General features: G+C 32.8%; 1 protein-coding gene across 1 annotated transcript; it reads left to right on the plus strand.

Annotated features, from left to right (window-relative positions):
* The first annotated feature begins 10,545 nt into the window (after positions 1–10,545).
* Positions 10,546–13,215, plus strand: LOC127712689 (uncharacterized). Its single transcript, XM_052219288.1, has one exon. The coding sequence runs from the start codon at positions 10,588–10,590 to the stop codon at positions 11,737–11,739; it is 1,152 nt and encodes a 383-aa protein (XP_052075248.1). The 5' UTR covers positions 10,546–10,587; the 3' UTR covers positions 11,740–13,215.
* Positions 13,216–13,467: the final 252 nt, after the last annotated feature.

Below are 13,467 nucleotides of genomic sequence, written 5' to 3' on the forward strand. Positions count from 1 at the left end.
TTTTCCGGAAATCGATCCGCTTTCAAAACAAGTTAACAATCCAGATGACTTATTTTTTTATTACTGCTTTATACAGCGCTTAATGATTTTAATAAAATTGATAATGGAAACGGTGAATGTGTCAAAGAGACAACAACCTGACCAAAGAGCAGAAAACAGCCCAAGGCCACCAAAGGGTCTTCAAGATATCGAGAAAATCCCGCACCCAGAGGCGGGCTTCAGCTGGCCCCTAAACAAAAATCTAACTAGTTCAGCGAAAATGGACGTCACACTAAACTCCGAAACATATGAATGAACCAAAATTAAAAAAAAAAAAAAAAAAAAAACATACAAGACTTACAAAGGCTAGAGGTTCCTGACTTAGGACAGGCGCACAAAATGCGGGATTAAACATGTTTTGTGATGTCTCAACCCTCACTCTATACCTCTAACCAATGTAGAATAAACAAAGACACAGCAATACGCATAGTAAAACTTAGTTCAAAATACTAAGTTTGTTTACTGTCGAATCACCGGGATTAGATCAAAATTGAAATTCTAATTATAGGGAATGTGTGATTTTAAATTAAAGGTATTACAAAAATGCACACCTCTACAGGCTTTTCAATATCCGATAGTTAAGATATTGGTCTGGAATTGATAAAAATTCAGGAAACTATTATTTGTAGAAGTGGGTCTAAAGTTTACTTGTCTTCGGTTATAGTTGGCTCATTTATAAAATGAATATGATAATTGTTCCATACATATGGGAAGCTTCTTATTTGGAGCCATCGATTTACAAATTTATAAATCGATTATCCAGGACAGTTGCTGCCGACCTCATAAGATTTGGATTAACTACATAAAGTTCTGTAGCTTTGTAATGTAGTACCGAATTTTTTCGAATATTCTAAAACTATTGGGAATCAATTACAATTATCAGATCCAAAAATATCAGACTAAATGTGTTTGATCAGTATTGTAGTTACATGGTACACATTGTTTTAATTAACAACTTCCGTAACTTTTGTTAACAAAGACTAAATCGGAAAGAGACAAAAAGGGATAATCAAAAATCATAACACGAAAAAAACCCAGACACTTGCATGTCCAAAGGAGAAAAAAAAAGAACAGTACGGTGCTCCGTTAGGATACACAGTTCCTTCTCCATTAGTCGTATCGGTCGTGTTAAAGTCGATTACAGTTGGAATAACTACATTATAAATTTATCTGCATTTTAAACTAATGGAGGATAACTATTGAGCATTTTTTGTCACATAATGAATTGTGTATTTCTACTGGTCAAAAGATTTTTTTAGACTTTTGATGTATATTTTAATCAAAGCATATTTTCAACTTGATTAAGTTTGAAATTGTGCGTTTTCTTCATTTTAAGTACATTCATTCACGAGGATTGCAATAATCAACCACTCTCTGATTCCTATCACTACAATTATCATTTTGGTACTTTTAGGTGTAAAATTTGAAATTCAATGCGGATTTACAATGTATTGAGCCTTAATGCCAAAGGAAAACGTTAGTTTTCAGACTCACAATTTATTCCTCCTGGTGTTATATGCGAATATCATAATTTGTATGAAACATTTTAATTGGTTTGAGTATATTTTATAGAGTGGTCGCATTTAGGCTAGTATAGACGAGTGACATTAACCAGAAAATGTTAAATGCATCCACCTGACATACGGCTAAATCATATACCATTTCGAAAGCATATCATTTGTACTATCTTTTTTGCCCGGTCGTCAAATATTCGTACTTTGCAATTTCCATCAAATCACGATGAAAAGGTCAAGGATGGACAATTTCTTATTTTACAAATGGTCTCTTTTTTGCATATTCTGTATTCTGAATAATAGAATTATGTATTGAAATATGGAAACGTTTTAGAACAGAGGTTAATACACAATGTAGTCACTGCAATTACTGCAATCACAATTATGATAATTAAACAGCCAATCAAAAATACCACCATCTGTAAAAAGATAGCGTGTTATCTATTCTACACTAAAAAAGGTTGTATGTAGTCAATATTAGGTTAAAGAAGCAGAGATTTTTAAAATGCCAAAAAAAAAGAAGGAAATAATACACGCGATATTAATGCTTAAAGGGGGAATTTAAGGGGGGGGGGGGGGCGAAACTTAGATATTTCAATATGTATATTAATTGCTCACTTGAGAAAATCTCTTTCTTCTTTTCTTGTTATTTTGTTGGTAGTTACATGAGTAGCATTACAAGAAATGAAGGACTTATTTATATATGTAAAGCTTACCCACCAAAAAATAAGTACACAAATAGATAATTTCATAGTTAGTAAAGTAAATAATGAAAAGTTGAATTTCAAATATTTCTCTTATACAAATTAGAAAATTATTATCTTGGTTGCTTCAACAGAATCGTGCAATGGCCAATGACCAGCAGAAAAAATAACTGTGAAGGTGTCTAGCCATCAATTCAAATAATCAGCATCATGAACGTTTTCTAAAAGTAAGCGACCTTTAAAAAAACATAGCACATTTGATATTACTGTTTATTACAGCTTAATGTAACAAGTAAATTTTCATTATTGAAACTGAAAGATAAATTTGTTTTAGGACCATTTTTTTCAAATTTACTCCTCACAATCCCGTCTTTCTTTTCCCGAATGTGTCCTATCGAATTAAATTTATCAACGGATTTGTACTTAAATGATCAACATGACGGGTTGAACATGTGGAGCAGGATCTGCTTACCTTTTCGTTTCGGAGCACCTGAGATCACACCGGTTTTTGGAGGGGTTCGTGTTGCTCAGTCTTTCGTTTCTTAAGTCGTCCTTTGTAAATATTTGGTTTGCCTTTTGATCTTTTTTTTTTGCCATGGCGTTGTCAGTTTCTTCTCGACCTATGAGTTTGAATGTCCCTTTGGATTTTTTTTGCCTCTTTTTTACTTGGCCATGATGTTTGCATTTAAATTGTATGGTAGATGTGCCACATAATATTCTCATTTAAGGCATTCAAGAAACCAATGTGTTATTTTAATGGATCATCTGGAACGCATTGAATGACAATTGTCATTTTAAAAGATAATTCCTGTACACTTATTATATATGTTGTTACAATGAAGTTATGCTTAAGCTTGAATATTGAGACAATTGTGAGAAATGTGAAATATGGTTGAACTTATCATGCTTTTTTATTAGGTATATCATCTAAACCAACTTATGTTCATGGATTTTTGTTTTGCGTAAAACTCTCTGTTGTTGACTTGATTAATATTTAGTCATATTTGATAAAACAACCAATATTGTATGTAATAGTGTGCAAACATAAAGAAATTAGCCGGTTTTGTGATTAAAAAGCGCGTCAAGCAAACAGTTTTCACACGAATATTACACGAGAATAAACTTCTCAACATGTCTTTTACTTTCGACATCGAAAAACTTATTTTCACTGTAAATACCTTGTATATCCATTGAAGCACTTTTATAACCCCTTTTTCAAATGTGGTAAATTTTTTCTCCTGATATTTACAAACAATCGAAGTGTCATCTGGAAAAAAAAAGAAAGCAAAATGATACCTATTTACAGATAGCTGTATTAAGAGTAAATGCAAAAGCTGCATTAAAAGGCTGATCCTGACCAATGTTATATTAATCACAGTTGAAAATGATGAAAAAAATCCTTTGACCTAGAAACGATAAATTAATTTTATGTTTTACATATAAATATTGATACCACAAGAAATATATTGCTTTTAGCACAATTTTATGAATTTTTTTTATAATAAAAACCAGTAAAGGGCATTTTTCTTTTATTCTTTCAAAATTTAGGAACGTTCAATCTAGAATTTTGACCTTGATTTAATGCAGATAGCACTGTATGAATTATTAACGACCTTACAAAACAGAAAGTACAGATAATCAGCTTTTGAATAATATATAGTATAGCCGTATGCTAGGTTGATGCATTAAAGTCGTTAACCAAGCGTCTTTTTGAAAAATGTCACTCGCCTTATCATACATATACTTGGATGTTGTTCATACCTTCAACTGGATCACTCTCAATATGTTGGACCACATTTATAAAGAAATTATCAAATATTACGGATACTTCATATAGTTCATTTACTATCTGTTTATATTCATACAATGTGATATCAGTTTTAGATTTGACCCATTTATTTTACAACAAAGGCATAACTGTTGACCAATGCATTTAGATTACATTTTTTCACTTATTTTATATTTTGCAATAACACATATCGTATGTTAAGATTTTTTTGCAATAAATAGACGTTTTCTTAATCAATAATGTTTTCAGGACACAGTTGAAATATTCTTCGTTTGCCGTTTTATAGCAAGAAGGTAGGACGTCAGACAAATGTAATTTTGCTTATGCATTTAAACATAAAAACAAATCAACAAAGAGATAAACAAGTAAAATGTATATGAATAAGTCAACAACAACATATATTTTGCTCCAAAACTTAAGCACTTCATTTTTAATCAGACACGGATACGAACATAGTACATGCAGAAAATCTTACAATAAACTTCAGTATGGCAATCCTTTTTGAAAATATGTCCATGGGGTGGATACAAGCGGACATGCAATCAGTGTGACAACCCCCTTGATTGTTATATTCTAGTAACAAAAATGGGATACAGGGCAATGCATTTTCCATAAATTATTAAATTGGATACACAGCCAAACTAATAATTATCAAGTTGGTGTAATGTAATCGATTTAAGGCATATACGGGAAAAAAGGTACAACAAACTTTTCTAATCAAATATGTGTATTTACAAAAAATAAAATAACAAAAATTCCGAACTCCAAGGAAAATTCAAAACGGAAAGTCCCTTATCAAATGGCAAAATCAAAAGCTCTAACACATCAAACGAATGGAAACAACTGTCATATTCCTGACTTGGTACAGGCATTTCCTTATGTAGAAAATGGTGGATTAAACCTGGTTTTATGGCTAGCTAAACGTCTCACTTTTATGACCGTCGGATAAAATTCCGTCATATTGACAACAATGTGTGAACAAAACAAACAGACATAATATAGGTACAAATGTCAAAAATTGGGGTACAGCAGTCAACATTGTGCTATAATCTTAATCACTATAAAAACAAATAACTTTGTCAAAAAAGAATAACAAAATGGCATATTGACATTCTATAGACAAAGCACATAAGCAAAAATGAAAGACAAGAATACAAAAAGTGACCATAGCACATTAACATAATGGCGGGATGTATAAATACCGAGCCTCACCAAACGGAGATTACCAAAAATTGACTAAACAGTAATGATTAAAAATATACAAATACAAAAAAACAAAAAACAAACTATAACACGTAATTATGATGATAAACAACGTCAGTACCTAGAATCTATACTTCAAGACCATTATGTATTATTTATGAAGTTGATACGGAATATTTATCAACAAGGTCTAGGTATCTTCCGATGAACTTTTTTTAGAAAAAGGACGAGACTTTCATTGACATAACCCTGGTTCTTCAACTTTCTGCTAAGACATTGGTGACGTTTTTCAAAGTCTGAGTAGCAGCTGCAAGCTCTTGAATATCGAATGAGTTTGAAAATGTATATCCCATATGCAGGGGAAGTTGGTATATTGCCGCTAAGGTGGGGGAAATTTATAGTTTTCAAAATAAAATCGTTTCGTTTGTCATAAATTCTGGTACTGAGATGACTGCTGGTGTCAAATTCGAGGTATAAGTAAAACAAATGAGGCAGAGGAAGCCGTGTCCGTTGTCTCTTTAATTTATAGTTTTGAAGGATATATTAATGGATCCCAATCAGAAAAGTTTGTATTGTTAATAGAAAGAACATCATTAATATATCCGAATGTGAAATTAAATGATCTGGCTTCTTTGATCTCCTTGTGTTTGACAAGTGTCTAAAGGAATTCCGACTCATATGAAAATAAGAAGAGGTCGAGAAAGAGAGGCGAACAGTTCGTCCCATAGGAATGCCGACAATTTATATTTATATATTTTTTTGCAATTGCAGGGGCCAAATAATGTTTTTTCTTTTAATATATGTATCACCTCCTTTGCCGTATGAATGTTTTTAAAATCATCAAAGATACCGAGCTTATAATTTGACGAGCCAGACGCATGTTTCGTTTACACACGACTCATCACTTGCGCTCGAATCAAAACAAGTAGAAGTTCAACTGATAAATAGAAGAAAGGACTTTTAAGGTATTTTAAAGAAAAAATAGAGTTGGTGTCAGTAGGCATTTGAAAACAATATGGATTTTGTTGTGTCCCGCTACCCTATAAAGTAACATTTCAGGAATACACCCGATCATTTATATGTTATTTAATATTTCTATTCTTAAAGCGATTTAAAGGATATAAGTCAATATCTTTTATAATTCGTGTATTAAACAATTTATCACAAATATTATTGCGTGAAACATTTAGAGGTACGTGAATTGATTACAAATATTTTTAAGCTTTTATCAAACTGGTTACCTTAAAACTCATGGATTAGCTTTTTCTAGAACTCAAGTTACAAAACATTTCTTCTCTAATAATTCCTGCATTATTTATCATATAAACTTATTTGTGTACAAAGTTTTAATTATTATAACTATGCCTGTGTGTGAACCCTTCCCCTCTGAAACCGTACCAGAAAGTAAAAACATGAATCCCAAGGGTGACTGGGGAATAGAAATAGTCACTATTGGTGTTATTTCGACATCAATAAAACTCTTGCCAAAGTGAGACGTCCGTTTTGGTTGTGCGGGATGTATAAATTCGCAGCCACGTCCAGTCATAATGGGGACCTGATATCGAATGCCTCGTGAGAAAGAGTGCAACGACAACTCTTTGAGGGGTCCTTTGTTGTCCTTGTTAAATGCTAAATGTCTGTCCCTATCCGATTTACTCTCTTTCCGAGTGGCTGTACAAACTATTCACCCTTCACGCTGGTCGACCCCTTTAACAGGACCTACCTTTGTATATATTGTTTATTTGTTCTGAATAATCGTGAAACATTTCCAACAAGACGTTAAGCAACCAACAACCAATCTCTCAATCAATCAATTAAAAAACATGGGGCAATATGTTTGGTGCTTTAAGATAAATATTTCGTTTGAAGCATTCCTAAACATTTTAAAGCAGTTATTTTCCATGGATTTTTTAAATTAATGAATATTTAGTTACATCTCCATAGTTGTACATGATAATGACATTTGATATTCTACATTAGGTTGAGAAGAATCTGATCTTGAAAACGTCAACAAAAATGTGTTTTATTTTGTTAACCAAAAGTAGTCGCTTTGTTAACTATTTTCATGGAAACTTACCATGAAACCATTTTTAAATCAGTGATAGGTAAGCTGTTAATGTCACCAAAAGAAAGACTAAGTATAATAGAAAGAAGCCAATTACCACTTAATATCACATAAAAGTATAGATAAAGCATATATTTGTTTAAGTTATTGTAAAGTAAGCTATCTTATGACGCCTAAGAGACTTTCTTTAAACTGTAAATACCTATGTACCCTTTCCCCCCAAAACGTACATATTTTCGTTTTAAAATCATAATAATAAACGATATCTTTGTATATATAATGCTAAATGCATCCACGAATGAGTGAAGCAGAGGGGGTCTGGTGGTCTTTCGCTGGAAATATCTTAATGTGTACGTTTTTGTTTTTGTAAGGGTCATATCAAAGAAGCTATATCATTAATTTTACATACATGTGTATTGAAGATGTTCCTTTTATTAACAATATAAACTTTTCTGATTTGGTCCCAAATAATTCTCATGAACTAGAGATTACAACCACCACATATACAGCTTCCGCTGCCTCATGTTCAGACATATACCCCGAATTGACTACAGAGGTCATCTCAATACCAGAGTCTATGAAAATCGGTATGATTTTAATTTTGAAATAATAAATTGTCCTCACCTTAGCAGCAATGTACCAACTTCATCCGCGTATAGAGTATACATTTCTCAATTCATACGATTTTCAGGAGCTTGCAGCTGCTATTAAGAGTTTGTAAAACGTTATCAGTGCCTGAGCAAAAATTAATGATCCAAAGTTTTGTTCAAAATGTTCATTGGAAAGTATCAAGACCTAATAGATAGATATTCCGTGTTTACTTAACAAATAATACAGGACGGTCTTGAGTTAGGCATTTTAGGTGCTGACTCTGTGTAGCATTTTATCTACTTTACAGTTTTACCTTTATTTGTCGTTGTACTATTATGTTCCATTTGATCGTATGCCTCTTGACGTGGTTCGGTACATGTACATCCAGCTTTCAGGTTTTTGTCTTTTGGCCTTCCTTATGCGACAGGGTCCAGAGATGCGATTCGGACACATGAGGTTTTAATAGTGTTGTTTTCATTTTGTATACCCTTGTATATATATTTAACTTATTTTGTATTTATCGGGAAAGTGTATATGTCATTATGTAAGGAAGGAGCCCCTTAACTGCCATGTAAATATAATTATTTCGTTTGCCGGAGTTTTTATCTGGTGCGCACGACTTTAAATCTCCTGCGCACGACTTTAAATCTCCTGCGCACGACATTTAAAACTGATGTTCACGATTTTCAAAGTCGTGCGCACCAGTTTGAAAGCCATGCGCACAAGTTTGAAAGTCGTGTGCACGAGCTAAAAAGTCGTATGCACGATTTTTCAAACTGGTGAGCACCAGATAAAATCTCCGGCATATGAAAATATTTATATTTACATGACACTCAAGGATCTCTGATATTATGCTTTACTATTCTGACTGTATTATCAACTGCAAATTTAAAAAGCTTTTTTGTTGGCGTCTTTGTTTGATTAAATTGTAAGTGTGTTTGAACGTTAAATTCAGTTGCGTTGTATGTCTGTAATGTATTTTTACACAGTTCTGGCTGCTGAATCCTAGATATGACCACGTTAACCAATGACTGTTTGGGTTGATCACCCAGTTTAGTCATTTTACGGAACATTTAACAAATGTCATGCAAGTGAGCGTATTAGCTAGCTAGAAAACCAGATTTAACCCACAATTTTGTTTGGAAAATGCCTGTGCCAAGTCAGCAATATAACAGTTGTTTTCCTAAGATTATTTTAAACAATGTTTTTTTTTACAAAAATCAACAAGGATCTTCGTTTTATAGATATGACTGTGCATAAAGATTAATGGAAATCAGACGACCCAGTCTTAACTTTTGAAACGACATAAAAGTTATACAGGACGGACAGACGGACATATATTGTTATAAGAAAACTAGTCGGTGTGGTGTTATCAAATAAGCAGACACAATTGCATTGAACAATCATAGCCCTATTCAAAAATAAAAGAGGGGCCTCGGTGGCCGAGTGGTGTAAGTAGTTACTACTGTAATCACTAGCCAGTAAACACTGAGGTTGTGAGTTCGAACCCCGCTCGTGCGGGTGCACTCGACTCCAATCTTAATTGACTAGGATTATCAGTTTTCCTATCGAAGGTCGGTGGTTTTCTCCGGGCACTCCGGCTTCCTTCACCAATAAAAACTGGCCGCCACGAAATAGCCCAAAAGCGGTGCTTAAAAGTGGCGTTAAAACACCAAAAATCAAAAAATCAAATCAAATACAAAAGTGAAGCGGAATAAGTCATACATATCCAATCTGTTGGTTTGCCAATTATAAATATAAATTATCATTTGTTGAAAGAAAGATTTGATCGTTTTCGTAGATTTTTTGCAATAACGAATAAGCAGATCTTTGATGATCCTTTGCACTATCATCAAAATGCGGTACCCGCTCTTTCACGATTTGAAATATCAAATGTTTACAAATATTACAATTTTTACAATGTTTATGAATAAACTTAATCAAAATAACTTTAAGAACTATTTCAAACAGTAACATTGAACGATATTTTTAAGAGAAAAGTAGTTTATGCATTAAAAATTTGATAAAAAAATCATGTTTGTTTACATTTTTATTTTTCTTAAATTTCGATGAGCAATCAGCTTACTGTAGTTTTATAAAAACGTTGTACTTTTAAGCCTTGATTTTTCTCGTATTCTGATCATAATGTTGAACCATTTTGACAGACAGTTTTTTTTTCCAATATTTGTCATAATTGATTAAATTAGATTATTTACTAACGTTGCTTACGTCTTCTCGATAAGATTTCCTTCACGATCCAATACCAGATCTTTCACGATCCAATCGAAATACTTAACCACCGTTATTTATTCTTTCACGATCATTTTTCTCGATATACCGAATGACAGCCGTGATAATGTTATGTTATGACACTAGACATTTCCTTTCATTATTACCATAAAAATGTCATAGCAGTCTTTGGTATATCTTTCTATCTTTTTTAACTCGTTTTAACCTGAATTAAATGGGAATCACCATTTTCCTTCTAAATTAGATGACTTATTTATTGATTTATTTTCCTATGTTTATCTTATTTATCATTTTCATTATTCCAGTGTTTACATCGATATGGTTCTTCACGGTGACTATTTTTTTATTATTTGCCCACCTGTACACAGCATATCTGTGGATGACATAGAAACGGTGAATAAAGGGCTTGAAGCTGGAAAAAGTATAGCCGAAATGATTAAAAACAAGGAATTTGAAGATTTCTTGAAAAGGATAGGGAAAAGTCTTGGTCCTTACCTTGGTGCAATAGGTCCCTTCATGAGTTTCATAACCGCAATTTTTCAAACCGAATCTGCTGAGTTGGCCTACATGAAACAGATGATGAAATATATTGATTCACGTTTTGATCAAATGGATAAGCGATTCGACACTATCGAACAGATGATTAAGTGGAACGTCGTGCAAGTCAATTTCGGGCAGATTGAACAAAGGATAAAGGCAATGGCACGAGAATATAGATATCTGTATATTGTTCCAACTGTTGCTGCGGAAAATAGAAAGAAGATTTATATTTCGAATTATGAAAGTGATTACCAGAATAGCGGCACGAAATTGTACCAATCCATTCTCAACAAACAAGGTACGTTTCAAGAAGATCTGGGTACTTCTGTTTTGCGTTATACTGACAGTGATCGCACAAAGACACAGTTATTTCTTCGCGGAGTTATGCAGCTTCTCTTGCAGGCTATTAAAATAGAGTTGGCCTATCTTTTTTCCTACAAATATGATCATAATGCAAATTTTATGAAGTCACAATGGATAAATAGAACAGAGGAGGTTCGAGAAAAGTTCAAAGACATTGACGATCAGTGTATAAAAGTTTATTTCGCCAAATCCAAAAAGGATATTGATGAATATTCCGCCAAAAACTATGGTAAACCGAATAGTCAATTTGCCACTGAACTATTCAATTTGCTTTCTGGAAAGTACTTCTGGAGGGATTGGATTGTTGTCACCTATAACCCCATAAAAGGCCAAACAAAGCATATGATGAGTGTCAAAGGAGGACACATGCTATTATGGAAACATGGAAGAAACCTGTTAGTGACGAGTGTGGACAAGAATCATCAGGTCATGAATATATCAAGAGCTAAAGAGCAATTGAAAAAAATTTCCGTGAGATATTCGATTGGCAGCGGTTGGTTTTCAAGATCTCGATACATCAATCGATCGGCAAAAGATATATTTAACAAGATAGATAAAACAGGAACCTCACTAGTTATTGTCATAGAGTGTGCGTGGAATGCAGCAGCTCTAAAATGTGACAAAAACAGGCTCTTATCCGATAAAAGATGTCCATATCATTGGATAATCATGTGGGGTTGAAAGGTCTTAGAAAATATTTACATAGTACTATTGCGACTAGCTGATATTTTTTTTACAGCACAATGACTTGAGTGTGTAGGTAAAGGTAATAGTTTTGGTTAGCTTGCTTGCTAGCGGAACCGAAAATGAACATTTGTATGTTTCGAATATTAACACATTTTTTTAAACTACCTGACCTTTAAAAATTTAGTGATTTGTTCCGGCTTAGTGCCAATTTGAGTGTGACGTCATTCGAAATTGTTGCAAGATATTTTCAATTTTTTAAATTTTTGACAGATTTTGGCTTAATCAACATTCAGCATAATCGTCGCCCACAAATTTTTTCACCAGCGACTACCTAGCTAGTTATAAAGTACATTCCCTGCTGAAGTATTTTTTTCATATCGGTGTGTGGTACTGTATGCTCTTATTTTTTTATATTAATATGCATGTATTCGTCAAACTGTTACAACTATGTGTAATTTCGACCTGTTATAAAAACAAAATGTAAGGAGATTTGGTAAAATTACCACGGAGACATATACCAAAATAATAGGATCATATTTACTGTTATTTCATTGCTATAACTAATGAAAAAGAAATACTTTAAAACAAATAGGTATGTTATATTCAAGTATTTAATTCATCATTTGATGAAGAAAACTTTAGAAATGTTGAAAAGCAGTTGATTTTAGGGACAGTATGGCATATATTTTCTTGTTATGCTTTACATCAGTCTGTCGTTTCATTGCATTACATAGAAAGGCTACGATTTATAAGTCAGCGTCTTGTAATTGTTTTGCTTAAATCAGCAATTTCTATATAGGTTAGGGGAATATGATCTTATTGAGCGACAAATATTAGAACATAGCTCTAAACTTTTCTAAGTATTTATACATTTCTTGCTTTTAAATGTTTAATTTTGAACGTTCCTAATGAAAGCAGAGCGTTTCGGACGTACGAAATTAAATTACGAATTACTACCTTTTTCAGTCATAAGAATTTGAAGTATTTGTTATCATGGTGTATAATAGTCCTTTACCAAAATACCATCTTTGTTTCCATTTAATAATTTGTAGCAAAAGGATACAACTTTTAAGTAGAACAGAGTGTGTTTTTATCTTATCATGAAACAATTCATAACCGGCGTATTGAGAGGTTCAACATAGTGTCCGTATGGTTATGTAATCAGTCTATATAGATATTAGAAATAAGAAATAATGTTATGAAATAAGATAAAAGTTCATTTCTGAATGAATGCCCATTTACATGTAACATTGGCACCATTAAGAAAACTCTCCAAATCAACATACATAGAATATGGATAATTGGGATGGGATTAAAGAGATAACAATAAAGCGATAAATCGTGAAGATATAGTGTACAATACTTCTTTAACCATTCTTGTGTTAATAAATCATATACGTATTACTTTCCAATGAAGCAAACAGATGACTTTATACATGATGACGCTTGTGTTTGATATTTTTAAATAAATGTCGCTGTTTGTGTGCGTCTTGTTTATTATGTTCTTTCTGTAATATTAAATGTTCACATTCATTAGTTAAACCAAAGACGACAAAATCAATTATTGACCCCATCGTTCTTGGGATTTAGAAATAGACTTCGTTGATCCATCCGTCCGTCTGAAACACAATAATACTCAGGGACTGTTTAAACAAAAGCTTTGTGTTCAAAGTGGGTGCTAGGGGTTATTGTGTTCAGCATTGTTATACACGAGGAAATGGT

Source organism: Mytilus californianus, unplaced genomic scaffold, assembly GCF_021869535.1.
Source record: "Mytilus californianus isolate M0D057914Y unplaced genomic scaffold, xbMytCali1.0.p SCAF_8, whole genome shotgun sequence".
NCBI lineage: Eukaryota > Metazoa > Mollusca > Bivalvia > Mytilida > Mytilidae > Mytilus > Mytilus californianus.

What these genes read in the sequence shown, in the direction of transcription:
- LOC127712689 (XM_052219288.1), top strand. Translation starts at nt 10,588, where the DNA reads ATGATTAAAAACAAGGAATTTGAAGATTTCTTGAAAAGGATAGGGAAA.